The sequence below is a fragment of the Bos grunniens genome, chromosome 20 (genome assembly GCF_055505025.1).
Source record: "Bos grunniens cultivar Pamir isolate PY7600 chromosome 20, Bosgru_T2T1.0, whole genome shotgun sequence".
In the NCBI taxonomy this organism is placed as follows: Eukaryota; Metazoa; Chordata; class Mammalia; order Artiodactyla; family Bovidae; genus Bos; species Bos grunniens.
The window spans coordinates 52177975-52204821 of record NC_141184.1 but is presented as its reverse complement, the minus strand read 5'-3'; the positions used below and the strand labels follow the sequence as shown (position 1 = coordinate 52204821).

The following is a 26847-nucleotide window of genomic DNA, read 5'->3' as shown; positions in this document are numbered from 1 at the left end:
AAAAAGTATGTGGAAAAGAAACAATGAAATATTACGAGCACCTCATAAGGCTTCTTAACTAGCTGTGTAAGCTCCGGTGGCTTGCTTCACTAGTCTGGGCTTCGGTTTCCTCGCTGTAAAATGAACAAACCAGTAGTACTTTTCTGGATGATTAAATGGGGAGCCACAAGTCAGGTGTTTAGCATTGTGTCCGGCACTTGCTAGTTATGCGGCTCATGATCATTTGTACTGCATCTATTGTCTCTATAATTGCCCTTCCCTACAATCCTATCCGGCCAGCTCTAAATCCACAGAACAAGGATACTCTCACCGTGCAGTAGGGAAAGTCCGTTTTGGAGTCCAGTTTCAGCTCAACCACTTACTTTCAGGGTCCATCCCCTCCTAGCCTCTTCAGCTTCCTCATCTATAAAGTGGGTGGTATTAATGCTGGCTTTATAGGGTTATTACAAATATTTAAAGAAACAACTTGTGTCAAACTCAGGGTACAAAACCTTTTCCCTTCAAAGGGACTCCAAAATGTTAGCTTTATCTCACCCTTCTCCCCTCATTTCCTGTGTTTCTAAATGGTGTGTGGAAGAAAGCTAATTTGTTTCTTATGCTAATGCTTCAATTAATATGATACTCTTTTGAGAAGCTCAGTTCAATTTACATAGCTGGGGGTATACAGATACACCTTACAGATACACCAGGCTGATTTGAGGCTGATAATGATGAAAGAACTTTTATATGTTTTCTGTCTTTAGAGTATAGTTCTCTTTCAGAAGGTAGGCACTGTTTCATTTTAAAGGCTGGGTCTTAGTTACCTTCAATAAAGTAGCCAAGTTGGGCTGCCCACTGGTCTAATGAGTTTCTGTTGGATTAGTTCCATTTAGTCTGTGTCATGGCCTGGGTCAGACAGCTCACTAATGGACACACTTAACGATGCCACTTTGGTCCAGATGGTGTGACTAAAGAGGCTCGATTTCACTGTTGGTAAAAGTGACCCAGAGGCACTCTTTGCTGATATTAGGGACATTGTCTTTGTATCCGAAATCACCATCTCTCTCTCCTCATCCCATATTGCAAGAAAATTAGATTCTACTAGAAAGAACAGGGCCCAAGAGCTGTAGTAACAGGAGTTTATTCCCTCATTTGAGAAATTTTGTGTTCCTAGGGTAAATGAGATCAATTTTGCCTTATAATGATAATACTCCCTATGTTTTTCAGATGTTGGAGAAAGAGTAGCAACAAAGCAAAGCTCCGCATGTACCATGGAGGGGGGTGGGAGGGGAGACAAAAAAATAAGAAAAATATAAAACATAATTGAGTTTGATGGGTTGCTTTAATTTTCTTTAAATATGTTAAATCTTTAGAAATACACTTGTAATCAAAAATTTAAATATATTTTACAAATGATTGAAAAGCTGAGTATCAATCAACTATATTGTAAAATATTTCAAAATTTTTAAATGGGTAGAAAAATCTGTTTGGATTGCCAATAATACATATTTACTTTTAGCCCTGAAAACAGCAAGTCACCTGCACATTTTATAAATCTATGTCGTTATCTTTACACATACTAAAAATACCTTGATAATTTGTTAGTGTTTTGTATTTGTTAGTGTACGTTTGTAAGCATCTTCAGCCCTATTAAATGTTTGGAGGCTTGGGAGGTATTAGGGAGGAGGGAGAAAGGACAGCCTCACTAAGAACTCAGCATCTGGTCAGAGAGATAGAACCAGGATTCTTTTATTACTGCCAACAGTTCCCAAGGGAATATCCTGTATGTATGTGTGTGTACATGTGTGTATTTGCACTAGAGGAATCATTTTTGTAGGATAGACTCCTGCAAATCAGAGTTATGTGTATTTTACATTTAGAAAAGTTTACTATATTGTACTCCAATGAAGTCTTTCCAATCTGTGTCTCCACCAGATGTTACAGGTGTACTTGTTCCCCCCGCTCCACCCACCACCATCACTGGATATTTTTAGTCTTTTGTTTTTAACCAGTGGGATAAGCAAAATGTCTCATGGTAGTTTGAGTTTATTTCTTGAGATAGAACATCTTCTTAAATTGTTATCGGCTATTTGTAGTTCTCCTTAGGTGACATTTATTTGCATCCGTTTCCATTTGTCTTTTGGTTTGTTGGTCTTATTCTAATTAATTTATAGACTCTCCATAAAGCACATAAAAAAATTGTACCATGCCTATATCTGTAGCCCACTTTGCTACCTCTGCATTAGTAATTGCTGGAAAAGCCTATGCAATTTAGCCTTTTCATATTTCTACACTACTGTTTTTCTTCTTTCCTAATTTAGCCTTCCCACCATTGCAGTCAGCGGGTTAGATGGCAAACATTTCAGGAGGGCAAGGGAAACAAATATATATTGCTTCCTTATATGTGCTAAGTTGTTAACCTCTACCGTCTATTGTGTGGTCAATGCACTATAGTAATCCCAAACAAGTCTAATAAATAGATAGCACTGTTTTTCTGATGTAGAAAAAAAAAAAAAGGCTGATTCAGAGAAGGTTGAGAAGTGAGCCGAAGATGAAGGAAGTGATAAGAGACCTCAGGTCTGTCAGATAATACACAGACTCCTTCCACCAAACCATGCTTCCTTCAGAAGCACTTCTGTTAACCTAGTAGCACCAATTAGGTTGTTTACACTCAAGTCTCCAAGGATATATGGTGCAGAAAGAGGCAACATTAGGGCTTAGGTTTACCAGTCTCCAGCTTTGGCTGGGGACTAGAGGAGGGAGGAGGAGGCTAATGATAGGAAGGATATAGTCATCCTTGGGTTAACTTGGGTAAAGGGGGAAAACTGGAAAAATCCCAACAGTACTGAGGATAGGGTGCCCGAATCAGTGAGCTGGAGTTTGCAAACAAGAAAGGGTAGAGACTGTCCAAGTAGAAAGTGCATATACTTCAATGTTCATGAACTATCAAAGAATCAGCATCAACAGAGCAATGACAACAATGTGGACTGGAGAACAGTTAGGATGGATGGTACCTCATTATGGAATGGCATTCAGATAGTAGAATTTAAAGAAAGAAAAAAAAAAAAAGTAGAAGAAGCAGAACTTCATACTGCCTAAGTTCTCCCAGTAGGCAGTGTTTCAAATACTGGAGACCTACCTTTGCAGGAAGAGGATCAGTTATACTTGGCCTGTTTCAGTTCAGTTCAGTTCAGTGGCTCAGTCGTGTCCGACTCTTTGAGACTCGAAGAATTGCAGCAGCCAGGCCTCCCTGTCCATCACCAACTCCCGGAGTTCACCCAGACTCATGTCCATAGAGTCGGTGATGCCATCCAGCCATCTCATCCTCTGTCGTCCCCTTCTCCTCCTGCCCCCAATCCCTCCCAGCATCAGGGTCTTTTCCAATGAGTCAGCTCTTCGCATGAGGTGGCCAAAGTACTGGAGTTTCAACTTTAGCATCATTCCTTCCAAAGAACACCCAGGACTGATCTCCTTTAGAATGGACTGGTTGGATCTCCTTGCAGTCTAAGGGACTCTCGAGAGTCTTCTCCAACACCACAGTTCAAAAGCATCAATTCTTCGGTGCTCAGCCTTCTTCACAGTCCAACTCTCACATCCATACATGACCACTGGAAAATCCATAGCCTTGACTAGCCGGACCTTTGTTGGCAAAGTAATGTCTCTGCTTTTGAATATGCTATCTAGGTTGGTCATAACTTTCCTTCCAAGGAGTAAGCATCTTTTAATTTCCTGGCTGCAGTCACCATCTGCAGTGATTTTGGAACCCCCCAAAAAATAAAGTCTGACACTGTTTCCACTGTTTCCCCATCTATTTGCCATGAAGTGGTGGGACTGGATGCCATGATCTTCGTTTTCTGAATGTTGAGCTTTAAGCCAACTTTTTCACTCTCCTCTTTCACTTTCATCAAGAGGCTTTTTAGTTCCTTTTCACTTTCTGCCATAAGGGTGGTGTCATCTGCATATCTGAGGTTATTGATATTTCTCCCGGCAATCTTGATTCCAGCTTGTGCTTCTTCCAGCCCAGCGTTTCTCATGATGTACTCTGCATAGAAGTTAAATAAGCAGGGTGACAATATACAGCCTTGACGTACTCCTTTTCCTATTTGGAACCAGTCTGTTGTTCCATGTCCAGTTCTAACTGTTGCTTCCTGACCTGCATACAGGTTTCTCAAGAGGCAGGTCAGGTGGTCTGGTATTCCTATCTCTTTCAGAATTTTCCACAGTTTATTTATCCAAAAGCAAAAATGTGAGTAGCAAGATTACTAGAAGTGTCTTCTTAGAGTATGAAAGACAATTATGATAGCTTAGGTTACTGGCTTTCAGTAAATTCCATCTGGTATTTTACAAATTAGCTCATTATTCTGCTGTTTTTATGAATGTGTTAGTCTGCAAACATATCATTGTCACAAATTAGTCACCTAGTGTGTCTCTGAAAGTGATTTAATACAAGCACACCCACATCATAATATGGGATAGTAAACTAGGTCCTGGCTTGACCCTCTAAATGGAATTCAGCATAAAGTATGATTCACTTTGCAAGGGGATTTTGGCACACACACTACCTTCTGATTTCCTAAGATTAGAAATGTGATCACTAGAATGTGATCCTTGCCACGAGTATTGACAATACCATGTGATATTAAAAACCTCTTTAGTTTCCCCCATGAACCTCGAGAGATCCCAGCCTACTGATAAATCATGAATTTACAAATTTAGCATAGCTTTGTTTGTTTTTATTTGCATTGGTTGTCGCAGGTGTCATCACAACTGTTTCAGTTCAATAATAGCAATTGCAATTTTGAGAATTATCATAAACATCTGATTTTGAAAGCATTTTTTTTTTCTTTTAGAAGGGAAGCAGATGAGTTTACCCACCAGCTATTTAGAAAGAAAAAAAAAATATGTAGGAAAACATAAGCTTCCCTCACCTAACTTGATTACCTATTAAGAAGTGCCTTGGAATATAATCAGAAAACTCTCTCAGGGACGATGCCTTTGGTGCAAGCTTGGAGCTGCGAACTCAATGGCTTAATATAAACAAATAAGGAAGATGTAGGCTTCCCTGGTCGCTGAGATGGTAAATAATCTGCCTGCAATGCAGAAGACCCGGGTTCAATCCCTGGATCTAGAAGATCCCCTGGAGAAGGAATGGCAACCACTCCAGTATTCTTGCCTGGGAAATTCCATGGACAGAGGACACTGGGAGGCCACAGTCCATGGGGTCACAAAGAGTTGGACATAACTGAGTGATCAACACTTTCATTTTCATAATGGGAAGTTTTAAGATAGAGTGTTCCAGTGATTGTTTCTTGCTTTTTGTTTTTGTTATTTATTTGCTTGTTTGTTTTTCAGGGGGTAGTTGTTAAGAGGCTTAGGCACATCACCCAGATTTTGCTTGCCTTCTTACGATGTTGTCCTTTTGCTCAGACAGACTCTCCTCATTATTGCAAGATCATGGCCCCAGCCAGGCACAAGGTCCAGGGTCAGAAAACAAACCCTTTCTTCCTTTGTGCTTCTAACTTTTTATGATACGCTTCTCCCAGAAGACATTTCAGCCAACTTACCTTAATATCTCTTTGGTGAGGTTTGGTTTTAGGACATAAAGGAATTACTGGGATTAGACTATTCAGGATTTACGTCTGAACTGGGCAGGGAATCACTTTCTCTGAGTACTTAGCTGCCACAAAAAGTAAATTCTTGTGAAAACAGTTGGGTTTCTGCCAGCAAGGAAGAGGGAGGGTGGATGTTGAGTCTTTACCAACAATGGTAAAGGAACCATGGTGTTACAAACATGGTAATAAATGTTAAAAGTGAAGTTTCAACAAAGGCAGTGAGATGCAATAAAAGCCCCATTCCAAAGTGTGGTGTCTGTGTTAAGTTCCAAGTTTCAAAGTAGTTGGCCAAGAGTCAGTTTCATGACTTTGGGGCCTCTTATACCAGGGCCCTTAACTCAGATCAAGGCGATCACAGAGTTCAAAGAGGGGGGAAAGAAGAGTAACATATTAAAAGCAATTCATTTTTTATAGAAAGAAATAACTGGGTGGTGCTGTGAGCCTTACCGTCTCTTACCTCAAAGGGAGCTGTAGTCATCTCATTCACATCAAATGTGAAAAAATGTGAATGTGAATCCTCAAAACCAGAAAAAAAGGATTCGGTGGTGGGAATTTTTCCCATAGACCAGATGCACACCACACTTGAGAGAGAGCTGGCCTTGAACCATTTTATTTCCTTCCTTAGAGGACCACCTGGAAAAGGCACTTGAACTTCACATGAAGTGTTTGGCTTTGTAGAGATGGGACCCCTAGAAAACCATGGGCTTGGTGGAGGGGGATGATGAACCAGCAGCACTCTGAACACAAAGCTCTGCCTGGCTTATGAGAGTTGCAGCCGGAGGGGCCAGTGGGCACACAGCTAATGAATCCACAAAAGTGCCCAGGAGACAAGGAGGCAACATGCAACATCTGCCAGGTCCCCAGTGCAAAATACCATCTTATGAACATGCCAGGTCAAAAAAGACATCTTCCTTTCATCACCTCTCTCCATGCTCTGACCTCAGAGTAGTCAGTACCAACAGCTGGGAAGTCAGGATAGGATGGAAAGGGTAAGGTAGACCCTGCCCTTACCTCACCAACTTACCATGTTGCAAGCAGCTAGCCTGCAGTGAGCCCAGCTAGGACCTGGAAGAAGATGTGAGTTAAATCAAGTTTGGAGTTTCAGATTACAATTTGAAAGGCTCATTCTAATATCTGAGTAAAATCTGAGTTGATGGTTTAAGGAGAATGTAAAGTTCTCTATTGCCTAAGAGTGCCCAGAAAAGTCACATGACTTTCCCCATATAAAATTTTAAGGGGTAGTAAGAAACCAAAACAAAATGGTTTTAATACACATCACATGCCCTTATTTTCAATAACTTTGTTATAATGTCGATACTTTTAATTTTTTTAACATTCTGACAATACCACATCACATTTGTATCTCTAGTTGCATGTTTTTCCTTTCGATCATCCTCTAATATTTGAAAGGAAAACTATACCTTCCAACGAATATTCTAATTTTTGAAACACCTATGCACCAGTAGAAGAATCTCAAAGTAGATCTTCATTAAAGATACAAGGCAGTAATTCACTGTGGAAACAAGGGAAATAAAGTTAGTGTTAAAGGTAGTGCCCTTCTGTCACAGTCCACTGATTTTCATTGGCCCTTGTTCCATTCACCCCTCTTCCTTTCAGACTCCTTAGGATTGGGAGTTTAGGATTGTCAGCTGCTCACAGAAGGTACTGCCCTTGAGGAGAGGTCACCAGGGATTCTTGTTGTTGTTCAGTAGCTAAGTCATGTCTGACGCTTTGTGACTCCATGGACTGCAGCACACCAGATGTCCCTATCTTTCACCATCTCCCAGAGTTTGCTCAGGCTCAGGTTGATTAAGTGGGTGATTCCATCCAACCAGGGATCCTGCATTGTAACAATTTCTTGACCCTTCTCTTTCAAGAACAAAAGTGTTCCAACCCTAGACACACTATGGCAGCCTCATCCAAATGATCTGCCTCTAATTAATGGATATTTGTTGGGCAGAAGAACAAAGGTGAGGAGTTTATATTTTCATTAACTTTGCTCCCGCTTCCAGTGCAACTTCCATTCTTTTAAAAAGAAAGCAGAAATTTAAAAAAGAAATCAAAGAAGCTTGCTGAGAGTCCTGGTAACAAAGGACCAGATCCTCATCTACCTGTTCCATCAACACCAGATCCTCATCTACCTGTTCCATCAACACCAGATCCGCATCTACCTGTTCCATCAACACCAGATCCGCATCTACCTGTTCCATCAACAATCTAAAGGGAAAGGGTCAGTGAGACGAGAGGAGACATCCTCAGGGTTAACTTATTATTGGATCAGCTTTGCTACTATTTTGTGGAAAAATTTAAAATTCTTTTGTGTCTTCATCCATTTTATAAACCGTGAAACTAAGAACAACAGATGAAATCAGGTAATATTCCATGTTGAATTCGTTCCCACTCATGACATGTTTCCCATAGGGAAAAGTATAAGCTACATAGATAAGCAGTTGGATCACATATTAGTATTTTTCTTTTTAATTCAGTCGTGGATGTGGTGTTTATGTTTGCCCATCTGAATCTGCTAAGTGAGCTGTATAGTCTGTAGGGATGTTTTTAGGGGTGGAGTGTGCCAAGAGAGGCAAGCTGGTTGATCGCTTCAGGTGCTCAGTGTTCTGGATTCTCCTCCAAGTGAGAGCTTCGACAAGCACAGCAGAGCAGAAGGTACTGAACTAGGTGAAGGAGGAGTTATCTGTCTACAGTAGGCAAGTAGGAGTTAATAATTAGCCTTGAATTTATTTTGCAGTCAAGTGTAAAGAATGTTTTAATTATATCAAAATGACTTTAAAATTATTATTCTAAAAGTTTGAGTTCTGGTTTTAATATGTTTTAATGTTTTGAAACTGTCAAGTGATTATTTTAAAATAATCATTTGAATGTTCTTTTTTCTCCCTAAAAAGGAATTTACCTTTCGAGTGCTAAATTTTCTTCCTCCATCAAGTTAATAAAAATTGCACTATTTGCCCCCTTCATTATTCTCTCTCTCTCTCTCTCTGTCTTTTGCCTTCTATCTGAGACAAATTAACATTCACTGAAGAAAGTAATGAGAGGAGTTTAAGAAGAATAAGAAGCCAATATTTTGACTTAAAGTGTAATATATGTCAGTCATATGAAAAGGTTGCTCTCTCCAGAACCCCTATGCGTGGATGTAGATGTATATACAGTAAATGTTAATTATTCTGGGTGTGTTTTATGTAAGCCCCTTGATTGAGTAACCATCAATTCTATGTCAAGCTAATTCACTTCTCTATTCAATATTACAATATAGCATTAATTTTAAGTTGTTTTATTTTTGGAGGGAGGGAAAGGATTTATGAATAGCAACATAAAATTTCTTATATAGTGACTCATCTAGTCAAGATTTTGATTGCAAGGAAAAGAAACTAACTTAGACTGGGTTTTGTGAAAAAGGAAGAATATAGTTAATGTAAAGATACAAAAATCATAGAAACAAAGTGTAACTGGATCTTGTTGGATTTATAAAACTCTAGAATTAGGCAATTCTTCTTTTTGTGGCTATATAATCATTCATTTCTGTTTGTCTCTGTGTTTCAGCTCTTTGCCTGCTTCTCTATCTGTAATTACTGCAATTTTCTTAGTCATCACTTTGCACTTGATCCAAAATGGCTTCAGCCCCTAAGTCCACATGACACTTTGGTTCAAGCTCATCTGTAACTGATTAGATTCCCTCTGTTTTCTTATGAACATATGCATTTCAAATATGAATATTAATGTTTTCTATCAAGTGAATGAATCAGGTGCCAATGGGTCACATTTTCATACCTATTGCAGTTGGATTTTACAAGAGTCCTAAGGGTGTAGTTAGTTCAGTTCAGTCGAGTTGCTCAGTCGTGTCCGACTCTTTGTGACCCCATGAATCGCAGTGCGCCAGGCCTCCCTGTCCATCACCAACTCCCGGAGTTCACTCAGACTCACATCCATCGAGTCAGTGATGCCATCCAGCCATCTCATCCTCTGTTGTCCCCTTCTCCTCCTGCCCCCAATCCCTCCCAGCATCACAGTCTTTTCCAATGAGTCAACTCTTTGCATGAGGTGGCCAAAGTACTGGAGTTTCAGTTTTAGCATCGTTCCTTCCAAAGAAAGCCCAGGGCTGATCTCCTTCAGAATGGACTGGTTGGATCTCCTTGCAGTCCAAGGGACTCTCAAGAGTCTTCTCCAACACCACAGTTCAAAATCATCAATTCTTTGGTGCTCAGCCTTCTTCACAGTCCAACTCTCACATCCATACATGACTACTGGAAAAACCATAGCCTTGACTAGCTGGACCTTTATTGGCAAAGTAATGTCTCTGCTTTTGAATATGCTATCTAGGTTGGTCATAACTTTTCTTCCAAGGAGTAAGCGTCTTCTAATTTCATGGCTGTAGTCACCATCTGCAGTGATTTTGAAGCCCAGAAAAATAAAGTCTGACACTGTTTCCAATGTTTCTCCATCTATTTCCCATGAAGTGATGGGACCAGATGCCAAGATCTTAGTGTTCTGAATGTTGAGCTTTAAGCCAACTTTTTCACTTTCATCAAGAGGCTTTTTAGTTCCTCTTCACTTTCTACCATAAGGGTGGTGTTATCTGCATATCTGAGCTTATTGATATTTCTCCTGGCAATCTTGATTCCAGCTTGTACTTCTTCCAGCCCAGCATTTCTCACGATGTACTCTGCATATAAGTTAAATAAGCAGGGTGACAATATACAGCCTTGACGTACTCCTTTTCCTATTTGGAACCAGTCTGTTGTTCCATGTCCAGTTCTAACTGTTGCTTCCTGACCTGCATACAGGTTTCTCAAGAGGCAGGTCAGGTGGTCTGGTATTCCCATCTGTTTCAGAATTTTTCACAGTTTATTGTGATCCACACAGTCAAAGGCTTTGGCATAGTCAATAAGGAAGGCTCTTTAGAAATAACTGTCAGAAGACAAAAATAATCATGTTTGGTGTATTGATTGATTCATTTATGATAATCATTCACTCAACAAATATTTCATTGAGCACTTCTTATACACCGGACATTATTCTAGGCACTGAGAATACTGCAGAGACAAAAGAGACCAATGAAATCCCAGTGTCCTGATGGAATTTCTCTTATAATCTTTAACCCTTTATTTCAAATATAATTGGAAAAAAAATAGAATAGCAGTGTCCTCATCGGTAAATACAAGGTATTAAAATTAATAATACATGTTTATGTGTCTTTATGTATATATGTAATATGTACATTATAAATGTGCTAAATCGCTTCAGTTGTGTCCAGCTTTGTTAATTGGCTATGCTGTGCTGTGCTTAGTCAGTCAGTAGTGTCTGATGCTTTGTGACCCCATAGACTGTTACTGGCCAGGCTCCTCTGTCTGTGGGATTCTCCAGGCAAGAATACTGGAGTGTGTTGCCATGCCCTCCTCCAGAGGATCTACCTGATCCAGGGATCGAACACAAGTCTCCTGCAGCTCCTGTATTAAAGGCAGATTCTTTACCACTGAGCCACCAGGGAAGCCCTTAATTTGTAAATATAGTCATATTTGCTTTTACTTCATTAACTGTCAGTGGTGTGTAAGTGGGAGTGTGTGTGTGTGTGTATTTATGCATTGGAAACAGTAATTGAGGTCTTTGGATTTTAAATGACATCTAATTTGGGAACTTTGATGTAGCCTCTTTTAACTTCCAATGAAAATGACTATGAAAATACGCCCTCCCAAAACTGCAATTAGAAAAGCACTTAAACCCAGGACCAATAGTGATTGATGCCAGAATATTAAAGAACCAATAAATTAGATTGAAAATATAAATAATAGATCGTCCATCTTATGTCATTCTACAAGTAGATAAAAATAATATCTTGGATTTACCTGGACCGGGAACATATATAGTATATACTGTTACTATAGTAGATATGTAACTATCTTACGTTTTTTTACAAGAAGTGTACCAGCATACACAAAGTAAGAGCAGAATGGCCAAGTTAGGAAATATACAAGTTTGCAAATACGTACATATTTGAGCTGGAGTAAAATAAGCGCATCCTGTTATCAAGATACGTACTCAGGTATGTCATTGTGTAAGTAGGCATAGTTCAGTGTCAGTGGGTCCAACTCTGAATCACCATTGCTTTTGGTCCCAGTTACAGTGTTTATATAAACATGAAAAATAAGAAATCAATTATTCTTTTCTTTTTTAAGGCTTGATACTGATTGAGCTAATAATGTTAGTGGAGTGTTTGAATTCTTGAATATATATTTTAATTCTCATTGTTCAGCTTTGAGGTTAGATATTTCAAATCAGAGATTTTGAAATTATTAGAAATGTGGTTTTGGAATTCCAATGTATCTATATTAACTATAAATGACTATCCTTCCTTAATAAGTACTGTATATATTTTTCTCTTCATTGGTGTCTCAATTTTGATAATAATACCTGGAAATATTCTCATTAAGAAGATTAATCAACTCAGAAATATGTAAAGTAAAAGGTGAAAATCCTTTTTTAAAGAGGCTTACTTTTACTTCCTTATCTCAGAGGTAATTAGTTTACCAGTATTTGGTGTATATCCTTCTGGTTCTTTTCCTCTAATTGGCATAAATATATATATCTATATTCACATGTGGAGAAGGCAATGGCACCCCACTCCAGTACTCTTGCCTGGAAAATCCCATGGATGGAGGAGCCTGGTAGGCTGCAGTCCATGGGGTCATGAAGAGTCGGACACACTGAGCGACTTCACTTTCACTTTTCACTTTCCTGCATTGGAGAAGGAAATGGCAACCCACTCCAGTGTTCTTGCCTGGAGAATCCCAGGGACGGCGGAGCCTGGTGGGCTGCCGTCTATGGGGTCGCACAGAGTCGGACACGACTGAAGTGACTTAGCAGCAGCATATTCACATGTACATTTAAATTCATGTTAAGTAATTCATATTAAAAATATTACTCTGAAAGGTTGAGATTTTTTTTAAAAGCTTTTCACCTACCAATATTTCAGGTGTTTTTTCCAAGTCATTCTTAGAAATCTATACTATCCCAGAAACATGGTATATTTTGAAGCTGGGCCTTAAGTATTATATGAGAAATATTTTTACTTCTTTAAATTTGATATGATACAAAGCTTTTAGAAAAGTTTAAGGTAGAAATGAGATATAATTACATTTCAGAAGGGACTTCCAATACTATCTCCTTGTAAATTGCAGACCAGGTGAAGAATATTCTATTACATTTTCTAAAGATTGAATATGTGCATAAGTTCGTCATGCTAAGTTGCTTCAGTAGTGTCCAGCTGTTTGCAGTCTTGTGGATTGTAGCCCGCCAGACTCCTCTGTGCGTGGGATTCTCCTGGCAAGAATACTGGAGTGGGCTGCCGTGCCTTCCTCTTCCCAATCCAGGGATTGAATCCACCTCTCTTATTGTCTACGGCATCAGCAGGCCATTTCTTTACCACTGGTGCCACCCAGGAAAAAGCTAAAAAGTATATGTGAGCAACATTTAAAGCGTTCTCTTCATGTTACAAAATATATTCTATAATTACCCCCAAATTTAAAAATTATAATAACCTGTAAATTTGCTGTTATTTCTATTACAATAAGGAAATTGAATCTCACAGACTTTTAGTGAGTTGTTAAAAATTACACAGAAGTAAAAGGCAGAAACTGAAATTAAGGGCTCACATCTTGAGACTCTAAGAGCAAATTCGACTTTTGCTCTTCAAAGTTGTTGTAGATTTTTTCCACATTTGATTTTTGAATAATAAATATTAATAGTAAGTTCTTTCTTTGTATCCTAAAATTAGTTATTCCAACACTTCTGCTTTCAAAAATATTAGAAGTAGAATTTAGCAAGCTTTCTAAATATCCCAATTATGAAATGTGTTTGATGATATGAGAATTTTATCCTATGAATATGTTTAACATGTAAGATGGGAAAATTTAAGTTTAGGCTATATGATCCAAAGTAACTTGTTATATTAGTTAAATCATGAAAATTTCCATCAAAGCATCTCTTGGTTTTAGGTAATCAAAATAGGTGTTCCATGCATTTCTTTTACACTTTTCTGTTGGTGGTTATAAGCTTGGTCATAAGAACATGTGGAAATTGAATGAACTAGCAACTTGCTGAAACATGACCCCATTCCCTGATTCTTAGCAGTTGAAACCATGTCTTCATGAAGTGCTCCTCTTATTTCACTTATAAAGGTGCTGAACAGTGTGCCTTCAGGCTTTGCTAGAACTTGCCAGAAATGAGAAGCCATCACTATCAACATGTTCATTAGTTAACATTTGTTGACTGAGTGCCAACAACATTTTTGGTGTTACAAATACACAGAGAAAGACACTGTTCTTTTCCAGAGGGATTGGTTTTCTGTTGGGGGAGCGGGAGAGAGGATTTGGTCTGAATGTTCTTTTCCTACTGGGAGGTAAGGGTGGGAATGGGATGACTGGCAGTCGTCTTGGGTCTCATTCTACATACGGGGATGTCACTCTTACTTGCTTATTAATTGATAATATACATAATGAAGTGTTAGTCACTCAGTCATGTCCGACTCTTTGCGACCCTGTGGACTGGAGACTGCCAGGCTCCAGTCCATGGGATTTGCCAGGCAAGAATACTGGAGTGGGTTGCCAGGGGAACTTCCTGACCCAGGGATTGAACCTGGGTTCTCCACATTACAGGCTGACTCTTTTACCAATTGAGCCATCAGGGAAGCCCAATATATATAATACATAGAACAAAACTGACTTCCCTGGTGGCTCAGAAAGGAAAGCATCCACCTGCAATGCAGAAGCCCTGGGATCAATCCCTGGATTGGGAAGACAACCCTGGAGAAGGCAATGGCTACCCACTCCAGTGTTCTTGCTGGTGAATTCCATGGACAGGGGAGCCCGATGGACTACAGTCTATGGGGTTGCAAAGAGTCAGACATGACTGAGTGACTAACACTGGCACTTTCATGCATACATACATAAGCATAAACAAAAAATATGCATACATTTCATTTTATTGGAAAAATTAAAAATATATTGCTTTTTTGGCTTTTGGTGAAAAAGTCATATCCCCCAGAATATCTTCTGCATGGTCTATTTACTAAGATATACTCATACCCGTACTACTAATATAGAGAATGTGCTTAAAAAATTATGCAGAGGTGAGAGTCCCTTGGACAGCAAGGAGATCAAACCAGTCAATCCTAAAGGAAATCAATCCTGTATATTCATTGGGTTTTCCTTGTAACTACGCTGGTAAAGAATCCGCCTGCAATGAAGGAGACCCTGGTTTGATTCCTGGATCAGAAAGATCCCCTGGAGAAGGGATAGGCTTCCAGTATTCTTGGGCTTCCCTGGTGGTTCAGATGTTAAAGAATCCACCTGCAATGTGGGACACCTGCGTTCTATCCCTGAGTTGGGAAGATCCCCTGGAGAAGGAAATGGAAACCCACTCCAGTATTCTTGCCTGGAGAACAGAGGAGCCTGGTAGGCTGCAGTCCATGGGATCGCAAAGAGTCAGACACAACTGAACGACTTTCACTTCACTTCACTTCACTTCATAGTCACTGGAAGGACTGATGCCAAGCTGAAGCACCAGTACTTTGGCCACCTGATGCGAAGAGCCAACTCATCAGAAAAGACCCTGATGATGGAAAAGACTGAGGGCAGAAGAAGGGGCCAAGAGAAGATGAGATGGTTGGATGGCATCACCGACTCAATGGACATGAGTTTGAGCAAACTCTAGAATATGGTGAAGGCCAGGGAAGCCTGGCATGCTGCAGTCCATGGGGTCACAAAGAGTCAGACATGACCTGGCGGCTGAACAACAAATTTGTATATGTAAATATTTTTATACAAAAGTTATCAAGCCTCTCAAAAGAACAGGACGTTTCTCTACATTATCTGAACTGACAATTAGTATTCTTAAAAGATTAATTAAAGAGCACTTTTTAGACCCTTTTCTATTATCTAAATCTAGAGGAGTTTTAACTTCATTTCACTAAAGTTATTTAAGAGGCAGTCACTGAGAGTAGCTGTTGGCTATAGCAAAATGTGATGGTGATAGAAAGACATACCTTAACACTTGAAATTAAAATTTCATTCTGAAAGTGAAACTCAGGGAAAATCAATGAGTTAAGTCATATCAGATAAGTGACCAAAGAGTTTAGGAAATAATGTTTGGACTAAGGGTGTGTCTTTATTATGCTTTGTTTATATTAGCATAAAGGTATAACTTAATCACTTATATTAAACTCACTGTGAAATTGAAAAGGTTTGAAGAGAATGGAGTCTTGAGCCTGGCAATACAAAATAAGATTTTGTTTGAAAAGTGTTAATTTTGTGTTTCTACTGTTAATGTTTTCGAGAACATTTTTTAAAGAACTCCCCTATTCACACCATACCTAGAAATAAAACAGGTAAAAGCAAAGGAACTCTGGATGAAACAGTACAAGGTACCTGGCCTTCACTTTGCCCTGAGTTGGCTCGAGGCAACTTTGCGAAACCACAAGACTCTTAGGAATTTAGTTTGAAAACTATCATCCTTGGAAGCATAACCCCTAGTCATGGCAGAAAGAGGCTTTAATTATAGGAAAAGAGCACTGGGACACTAACTAGTTAATTCTTCTGATTCTGAGTACAGTAAACAATCTCATGAAAATGTTACAGTATTCTGATTTGCTCAGGGTTTGTAGTTTATACTTTATCAGTAAAATAGCATCCTTTTTAAAATGTTAAAAATCCTTTTTAAAATAGCTTTTGAATTTAATCTCCTGTGAGGATAGTTAATGTGAGTCCAGCCTTGAAAGACCAGATATTCTCGTGCTTGTCTTGGTATTAAATTTTTAATAAGGAGATGATAACTAGCCTTTTGTCTTTAGGGCTGAGCCTACACCATGGCTATAGGAAGTTTGTGCCAATCTGTGTTACCTTGCTAGTATTAATTTGAGCTCTTTTATTGATTAAAATGGTGGAGCTGGGATCCACTATAAAATAGTATTTTATGCTTACTCCTGTACCTCTTAGAAGTTGTATGAAAAGATGATTACCTTTTAGTAGAAAAAACAGATTTGTATTGCCCCTCTCCATCAACATTACTCATCTTTCAGAACTTTTATTTCAAATTACAAATCTATTAGTTCTGCCTAAATGTTATTTCACGAAGACTACACATTTGTGAAATATTAAATACATTTTGTGAAGTATCAGTTTGTAAAATAGTAATCAAACTCTGAAGACCCTGTTTGTAATATACATGGGATAAAAATGCTAGACATCAGCTATTTCTATTCTCTAAGCAAGTCTATTTTTAATATATGTTTGTTGCCTGGAGTTTTCAAAATACTCAGTTTAAGATTGTTTATTAATGGGTAGTCCTTGGTTCCCTGAGCTGATAAATCATATTTTTTCTTTCTTATCCCTCAAGCAGAAATTTGGCTTTTCTACTATTTGTCATAGCTTCTCACTTTTGTGTTCTTTCATTCTAATGTGTTACCTTATTCTAGACAGATGTGTCTTATAAAAATAGAAATAAAAAGCCAAGAAAATTTACCTAAAAATATTCAGTTGAAATCTCCCCTTGGTTTAAATATATTTTAAATTTACATTTCCTCTAGTAATCTGATGACTAAATTGCTTAGTTTTTTTTTTTTTTTTAATTTTTAAAGTGATTTATTATTTGCCCACAAATGGAAACATAGCTAACAAGTACTGAATGTTAAACTGTGTGGTAATTGAGAGAGAGATATTTTGAGTGTTATTTCATCCATGGGTATCACTTTCACATACAAACAGAGTAGGGTAGAATGAACTTTGAAAAAAATGGAAATTTCAAATAAATGCCTATTACAAGGGAAAATAAATTTCTACATCATTTAAAAAGGTATTTATTTGCTACTTTCTATTGAGGTCTTTTTATATGTGTGAGGACTAAGTATTGGTTTTGTAGTAGGTTAATATCCATTATTCTATTATCACCATCCTCAAAGAACACTAACCTGTCAAATAATCATCAAATAATCTGAATTTTCTTCCAGATCTTCTACTAACATGATGTATGATGATGAACAAATGCTATCATTTTGGAGATTCAGCTCCAAAGCTGACATAATAAATGTCGTACTTTCCTCAGAATAATTCCATGAGGCTAAAATAGTACCTGTAAACATAAGTTTTTAGAAAACATTGCATTAATCATGGTGGTATTCTTCTCTACAAAGGCACCAAGATACAGTGGTAATCAGTGCAGGCTTCGGAGGCAGACTTTCTTGATTCAGATTGTAACTCTTACTTGGCCTTGAGCAAACTGCTTACTATTAAGAGTGCCACTATTTCTTCTTCTGTAGAACAGGGCTAGTAATAGTCCATCCCTAATAGTGTTGTTGTGAGGATTAAATGAGATAATATTGTAAAGCACTTAGTACAGAGGCAGGGACATTGTAAGTGTTCCTTACTCTTAAAAAACAATATTTAAATATCTCATATAAATAACAAATTTTGAATTACTCAGCGATGCTTGGTTCAAACATTCAAAGCTTGTTAAAAACAATTCAGACTGAAATCTTCTGGTTCCCATCACAAATGGCATTGTGGAATTTATTCCCTTTAGAAAAAGGAGGTCGTGAGGATACAGCCTAGGCTACAGGAAATCCCAAGAAATATTCTCAAGTTTCTTTTCAGCTGTGGTACCATCTTTCTGAACCTACAAGTTCAAACTGCTTTTAAATAAATCACTCAATTCTTCCTCCTCCCAGTAGTACTTTCATCAGAATCATCGTTTGATCAAAATGAAAACTCCCCAAATCATGGCAGTTTTCAAGACTAAATTTCTTTATACCTGGTTTTAAATTTGTGGGCAATGCCACTGCCCCCCCTCCCCCAAGTCTCTGTAATGTTTTTTGCTATGACAGGGCCTCACTGGGGAAATCCTAACTGAAGATAATAGCCTGATGTATTAAATGTTGCCAGTATTCCATTAATATTAAGTAATTGCATAACAGCCTTTTTAAATACTAAGTTAAAAGTGATACATTAATATTGAGTACACTGCTACTGTAAAGTCCATTCTCCTCCTGATTTCCGAGTAACACCATTTAAGTGCCAACCTACTATTACAAGAGTTTACTATTTTATTCTTGCTCCAAAATGGCATCAACAGCGATGGGGTGCTTTCAGGGGATTGTTGAACAGAATTTTTGCAACAAAGAGGGAAGCTTGAGGAAATGCAGAACAGCTCCAGTAGGCATGGCAAGGCTTTATCTCAGCACTTCTCAAATCCACACACCCCCTAATCAAGCAAGCAGCTTTATGGCATGCGCAATTGCAAGTCAAGTCTAACCGACTTCCGCAGGACTGGCTTCCACAGGATTTCCTGTCCAAAAAAGACCGGTGGTCCCCTGTCGCTAAATGGTTACAGAACCATCAAGTTAGCCAGGCGCCCCCTCCCCAGCGTGTGTGTGTATTAAAAACAAGAGAGTCGAAGTGACCAAACCCTGTCATTTGCACATTCTCTCTGTGGACTTCTTTATTCCCTTTCTCTTCATTGGGTAAGAGAGGGAAAAAAAAAAAAAAACACACCACCCAGCTGACAAAAAGCCTCCCTCCTTAGTATCTATTTGTTCAAGGTGTCTTTTCCCTGGGAGGTTATTTACAGGTTTCTCGCTGCTTAGCTGGTCTCACCTGGTGATCACTTACTGAAAGGAGAAATCTGCCCTTTCGGGGTGAGCTGTGCCTTTAACCCCTTTGGCCGGCTCTTCCTGGGAGGTGAGCGCGGCGCGCTGCAGTGTCTGGGAGCCCACCTAGAGGGCCCCCTTGACGCCAGCACATCCCCGGCCGGGCGGCAGCCTCTGCAGCCGAGCGCCCGGGCTGCTGCAGAGTTAATGTACAGTACCACGGAGCCTGCAAGTGTCCTGAGCTGTTCAGAGCCGGCTGGCGGGCACAGCCCGGGGCAGACGAGGCGGCTGCGACGATTCCAAAGGTTCTGCTGGAAATTCGGCGCTGGGGGACCCCAGTGGGAGCCTGTTGCCATTGTGTTTTAAAAGCATGCAAGGTCTGTATAGCTCGGGCGTGAGAATCTTTCAGAAGCTGTCAGAGCATCCGAGTAAATGACACCTACTGGGAAATTGAATTGGGGGTAAAAAAGAGAGAGAAGAGAGGAGAAAGACAGCGGGGGGTTAGAAATTCTTAGACAACGTCTGAGTTGCAGCTGTGAAAATTCATTTTCTTTCCAAGACAAAATATGAAAAGCCCGCACATGGGTTTGATAACAACAAATTAGAGGGGTTTCTGCAGGGAGAGGATCAATAGCTTAGTCATTTGACTGAAAGAGAGCAGGCAGCCTTATTATGGGGCTTGGCAGCAGAAATGAATGTTCTCCTAACAGCACCTTCTGAAGTCATGATGGGAGCTCCTGGTGATCCTTGCCTTCCTACTTTTGCAGTTGAAAACCAGCCATTCTGAGAGGGGGAGAGAAGTTGGCTTTTGGTTATACATGGTTGCTAGCCCCTCTGCCCAGGTCTTTGTCCGACACGTCTCAGAAGGCAGCACTGCGTTAAAGTGACCACACATGAATATGTGCCTCAGAAAGAAGAAAAAGCAATATTCATTTCTAAAGGACAGCATGGCCAAGCAACCTGAAGTTTTCCATTTCCCTTCTAACACTTCTTTAACAAGGATAACAAGAAACTGTCTTTTGACTCCTTTTTTCCCACATTCCAGAGTCCTTCCTGCAAAGATGCATTAATTCCACTCCAGGCACTTGGATTTTACTGGGACAATATTTGCCACCATTTAGGATTAGCGATTGAACTGGTTATTTTAGTAAGTTGACTAAACTACTGGAACCTAAATGGGTGGACCCATGCCTGCAGTGCTCTGTGATGTTTCTTTCTTCAAACCCTGGAAGGGCTTTTGTTGTTGCTCTTTGTTTTTTGGGGGGGATTTTTTTGGAATTCAATACTTGTTGCAATAATTGCCCATGATAGCTGCTCAAACAGGAGAGTTGGAATTCATCTTTGAAAATCACTACATGTAACATACAAGACAAGGAAAATATTAATGACGGAAGATCTGCCAACATGATGCATGTGAACAATTTCCCCTTTAGAAGGCATTCCTGGATATGGTGAGTAATCAATATCCCCTTCAGTTGGTAATACTCAGAATTATAAAATTCCATGACAGGTACCAGAGGTGGATTTGTCTTGAACAAGAATATCAGTCTCACATGAGGATGAAAAGTAAAACATGTTTAAAAACAAATATTTCTGAGAAAGTATTGGTTATGCAATAACAAATTACTTGTTAATATAAAAGCATTCCAAATAAGTCAGGTATGAGGACATTGACAAGTGCTGAAATTTCATAGAGAGACCAAAAAAAAAAAAAAAAAAGCCACAACAACTTTGAGAATGGCAACTATTTAATTAATAAGTAAAAGGGAAAAGGAAGTTTAGGATTTGGTATTTACACTTTTGTCTTTTTTTTTAATTTGAAAATTCCCTGGGGAAGGACACACACAGGCATCTCATGTCAATTTGCTTGATGTTAGGTCTTTGAAAATTTCCAAAAGAAGGTTTAAGGGAAAACTTAGAATGCTGACTCAATTTTAAAATGATGTTAAGATATGTTGGTGCCTGAGATTTAAGGAATATTTTAACTATTCAAGAAATATTTCTACCAGAATGAGCCAATTTCATAGAATTCTAACAGATGAATCATGAGATGCTCGGACTCTCATGGAACTTGCTTAGTGCAATGATATTTGGTCATGTATTCATGACCAATTCAACGTAATGAATTAAGGTCCATGGGCATGTGACATCATGTACCATTTCTTGTTAGAGTTTATGATTAAACGTTTCTAGGAACTAGTTGCTGAGGGTAGTATAAGGGCAAAGCTCACTATTTAAAAATTGCTTGTTTTCACCACACCTTTAGGGTTGACTGGATTCAATTTCTCATAGCAGAGACTTTGTGAATGTATGGTAAAGGTACATTTTCAGGTTTTGTGGCTTACTAATATAGTTTGGTTTGCATACTGCAATGTATCTCATTTTGAAAGTATATTTCTCGGGTATATTTTCTGGCTGGCCTTAGAATAAGTGATATTCATCAAAATACAGGTTTCTGAGGGTTTTCTAATTACTTTTATGACAGTGTCTCAAATGAAAGCATCTTGATATTTTGAAACTCCACCAAAATCCCCTACTGGTTTATTACAGACGTTTCAGCTTGTTAGCTAAAAATCAGTTACAGAGAAGGGTGAGTGACATCCTCTGTCACTGGGCAGGACTCATTTTCTGTCAGTATCAGATGGATCCAGAATCGACACTGTGGCGTATCTTCCTTCTCTGCCATCCGGAGCCACTGTCCCAGGCCGTAATGTGCTGGGAAGGAGCCTGGGTGACATGCCTGCAAACCTCAGTGGCCCACTTCCAAGTGCATCATCAGAGTTCCCGACTCGGGAGCTTCGGTGCTTTCCCCTTGCTTGTCCTGATGGTGAGGGTCGGACACAGCAATGAGGTCTTTGTCATTCTTACCAGTACAGTCAGATAGGTAGTCTTAAACCCTAAGATTGAAAGGGTCCTGGAAACAATCCCTGGCACGTAGTAGGCATTTGTCAGATATTTTTTCAACAATTCCTTATGCCTTCCTTCCGGGTTAATTTTGTACCTATTAAGATTCGTTTAGGGGAAAATAAAATTAGCATTCTCATTTCTATAAAGTGTACTTTGCTGTAAAGCAAGTTTTTGTTCTGCCTAAGCTTTGCTGTTTGGGTCTGTTTGTTTATGTTGTAATAGGAAGGATGCAATTTACTCTTTGAATGCCTCACATTATAACCACCTTTTATTTTATTTTATTGTTGCTGCATTTACCTCACCTCTGCTTTTGACTGGAAAGAATCGAACTATTCAACCCTGTAGGTTTTGAAAGAATGCAAATGTGCTTATTCATGCTCCTATAAACCTGTAACATATATGTTTGAAAACTGAATGCAGAAGTTGAGAGCCTTGGTGGTTTTCTTTTGTGCCTGAAGCTAGGTAACCCTTCATACATTTCACTGCATGACGTGCCAATTTGTTAATGTCGTGGCCAAACAGAGCCACTGTGGAGTGTTAGTGTTCTGTGTACCTATTTTTGCTTGGGCCCTTTAGAAGGATTAATAAGATATTGAACTCAAAGGAAGAAGGTGGTGACTTTTTCCAGGTGACCAAATTAATGGTGTGCTTGGTCTCAACTTCCCCAGTTGTTGTTTCTTTCTTATTTATAACCTCACCTCTTAATACCATGGTAAGAGATTTCTAGGTTTCTAGGATTCTAGGTTTCTTGACAGAAAACCTTCTTTCTCTTTGTCCTGCTGTAAGAGTCCTGTTGGATTGAATTCTATGCTCATGAATGGTCCTGCTAAGAAGAAAGGATTTGCCAAGTTGTTCTGCTTTGCATCTCCAAATCTTTTTCCTCATTCTCCTACGCAGGTCTTTTTTTTTTTTCCCCCCACAAAGAGGGCAGATCAGAAGTTGGCAACAGCTCAATGCCTGGGAATAATAAACATTTTAAAGGAGATGTGTGCCTTGGGTTTCACAATCTAATCTCTATGAAGGCTCTAAACCCTTTGGATGGGCAGGGTATAGAGATGCACACTTATTTCTCCTCTACTTTTTGAAGGAGCAAGGAGGGAAATTTGAGATGAAGGAGGTCTAAGAGGAGTCTTCAAAAGTTCATCAGAGGTAATGGTTCCAGTAGAAGCCTAGTGTAGAGTTCCTTCTCGGATTCTCATCCTCCTGCCCCAGGGCTGGTATGTTGATGGTTGAGCAATAGTATGACAAATTCTTAGTTTATTGGTGACAAGTTAAAGTTAATAAGTGGTCTTACTACTTGTCTTAATAGAACACTACCCTTTGAGAGCTAAAAGAGTGGTAAGAAGAATGTGCTTTCCCTGTTTAAATCTACATTAGAAAAACTTGCTGGAGGATTTTATTGCTAAGGCTTCTTTCCATTACACTTTTCAACCTTTTTAGTGCCAAACCAAACAAAGATAAGGGTTCATCTCACTCTGTAAATACGTACTATATAGTTAGCCCTTATTTTTTTATTCTGGCTAGTTGTGAGAATATAGTGGTAGCCTAACAATTCAGAAATGGGCCTTCTTGCATAGCTGAAAGAAGAGAAATGTCAGTCAGCTTTCTAGGAATTTAAATTTCATCTTGTAGCAACAAAGAGGACTTTTGAGAAACACCAGGCACAGAACCATTATGCAGGGGTCCAGTAAGAGGGACGTAACATGGTGTGCCTAGCATGTGCTTGTAGCTTTTTGCTTTATTTAAAAATACATAACAAATTTGCATAATCTGATTTATAAATGCTCTGGAATTTCATGCCAGAAATGCCAGGCCCATCTTGCATGCAATTGAATTTTACATATATAACAATTAGGAGGGCATTTTATTGAAATACCTTGGCATCCTTCTTATGATGAACTCAGAAGACTCAGAAGACAGAGGGAGGTAGAAGCCAAGGGCCCCTGCCAGAGAAGGTGGTTCCGTACTGCTCTGTGGGCTCCTTTGAGGAAGCCTTGGGAAATTTGGGACCAGTGACTGTGGATGGTGGGTGACTAATTGAGGTTTAGAATTTTATTTTTTAAAGTCCACACATATAAGTATTTTTACCAAACTCTTTTTATGATGTTGAGACCTCACTTTGATCAAGAGGCAACATGGGGTGATTATAGCACTTTGACTCAACCCTGAGGCTTATTTTTCCTTTTTTAGGCCCTCACATCCTTTCATTGGACTTGCCCTTTCTGGGTTCCTAGTAAGATTTAATCTAGTGGGTCACAATTTGGTTGTTCCTTAGTAAAGCAAGAGTTCACCTCACATACTAACTCATTTTATTTTGTTTTCTTTGACTTAATTCATTTACTGAATGAAGCAAGATATAAATCAATATATCCATAATAGTGTGTGCATTTATGTATATATGCATATATATGTGTATATATAAAATTTCAACAGTAAATTCAATGTGTAAATAATCAGAGAAAGGCAAGATGGCCTGCTTCTTAATGAAAGTATGGTCCTTCTTATCTAGACTGTTAAAATCACATCTTTGAAGTTTTTCTTCTCTTCATATGTCAAAACTATAGAAACTCAACCCAGAATTGTGTTTCCTAGAGTTTAGGTTTTACTCACCACATGTAACAGTCTCACTTGTCTTATGAGAGTTTTAGTGGGTGGGAGAAACATTGTGTTTGATGACTGTATGCTTTGAAGGACAAAATGGATTAAGTCTGCAAGATAACAGAGCTCTGCTCATTTTAGTCAACGTAAAATTCTGCCAGTGTCTGCTTGTCTTCTAATGAGATTTCAGGTCATGGCTGACCTTGCTTTAGTAGCATCTCTTCCTCTGAGTGACAGAACTACCCAGAAATTCCAGAATCCACATACAATTTGTTTGTGAGCACTTGTGACCAGTAAAGTTTAGCTCTAGCTTGTAATTATACAAACTCATCGTGTTCACAAATCCCTGGGGCTCAGTGGTAAAGTCAGCCATTGTTTAAAGCATAAGTTCATGTTTAGATACAACATAGCAAAGATTTTCCTTTAGATGAAGTACTGATCCCATTAAACATCTAATTTTTTCTCTTGGCTTTCTGTTTTACTCTCTTTTAGTGCCTTTAGCTTATGGTCTTCTTAATTTCTGTTAGTAATACCTTCTAATTTAAACATGCAAATGAAAGTTCATTCTTGAAAATTTTGTAAAAATTTGATTAAGCAATGGTGTGATAGAGGAGAAAAGTTGCCATTAGCAGTATCAGTGTGCCCACAACTTAGGACAATGAAACATAATTTTCAATTGCAACAGACTTTCCGCTGTGGAAAATCCCATGGATGGAGGAGCTTGGTGGGCTGCAGTCCATGGGGTCGCTAGGAGTCTGACACGACTGAGGGACTTCACTTTCACTTTTCACTTTCATGCATTGAAGGAGGAAATGGCAACCCACTCCAGTGTTCTTGCCTGGAGAATCCCAGGGATGGGGGAGCCTGGTGGGTTGCTGTCTGTGGGGACGCGACTGAAGTGACTTAGCAGCAGCAGCAGCAGCAACATAATTTGTGTACTTTACACGCTGACAGGTTACCTCCTCACTGGGCTGAGTGGGTGGCCCAAGACAGGGAGCAGTCAGACAATGCCTACATAAGAAAAAAGGGAGAAAGTGTTCTCCATCACGTGAAAATGCTTAGCTATGGATTTGGGATGTTTTGTTTCTATTAAATTGTTCACTTTCCACTCCTTTGTTTCTGCACTCACTTTAGCTGACTGTTACTGAGTTACTCCCACTAATGCTACCGTATTCAGGTTCCAAGAAAAACAGCAAGGAAGGGAAAAAGGAAAACAGTTTAGAATTCCAAGAGGGAGATCCCAAGGAGGGAACTTAACAACCAGTTTCCCACTTGCCTCAGGCTAGCAGTTTCTTTCTTTCTTTCTTTTTTGAACAATAGTCACACTTCCTCTCTTCCTCTCCTCCTTCAATCACACTCCACAGATATTTGTGCTCATAGATACCCTAACTATAGAGTCATTCTGCCTTTTTTTTTTTACAATAGCTCCAAAATATCACCAGGCCAAAGTTAATTTCTATAACTATTTACCACTCAGTGGACTGTTAGATGGGCTTCCCAGAAGGCACTAGTGGTAAAGAACCCACCTGCCACTTCAGGAGACTCAAGAGAAGCAGGTTAGATCCCTGGGTCAGAAAGATCCCCCGAAGGAGGGCACAGCAACACACTCCGGTATTCTTGCCTTGAGAATTCCATGGACAGAGGAGCCTGGTGGGATATAGTCCATAGGGTCACAAAGAGTTGGGCACAGCTGAAGCAACTGAGCGTGTACTCAGGCACGTGCGCTCAACTAGAATGGTGTTTCTAGTTGTTACAGAAGTACCAGCCTATAAACATTCCCAAGGATATATATTTCACCTGGAAACTATACTGTGTAAAATTTGAGGATAAATGTTTGGTTTCAAAGATGGATCATCCAGATTCTATATGGTAGATTATTGGCTGGGGAAAGATAGTAAAAAACCAAACCTTTCCAGGTTTCTAACGCTGGTGTTGCCGCTTTGTGTGACCTTGTGAAAGCTCTCAGAGCTCTTCACCACCTGTTGAAAACAATTCAGTGGCTATTTACCAGCTTCATTTTGAAGAGTAGGCCATTAAAGGAACTTTCATAGCACATTGGTAAAAATAATTTATTAGACTGTTAAACAATGACACGCTAAAGTCTCT

At 39.2% G+C, this 26847-nt stretch overlaps 1 protein-coding gene across 13 annotated transcripts in view; it reads left to right on the top strand.

Moving 5' to 3' along the window:
- The window catches only part of PDE4D (phosphodiesterase 4D), a 1650639-nt gene that overhangs the window by 1009561 nt on the left and 614231 nt on the right, over positions 1–26847 (top strand). Inside the window, exons 1-2 of one of the 13 annotated variants that reach the window (XM_086361850.1) lie at positions 17211–19613; positions 20004–20687. The exons of the other annotated variants lie outside the window; for them this stretch is intronic. Of the exons in view, the coding sequence (XP_086217976.1) occupies positions 20641–20687 (47 nt within the window). The 5' untranslated portion in view covers positions 17211–19613; positions 20004–20640. Of the gene's footprint in view, positions 1–17210; positions 19614–20003; positions 20688–26847 lie in introns of those variants that run through there. 13 annotated transcript variants of the gene reach the window in all.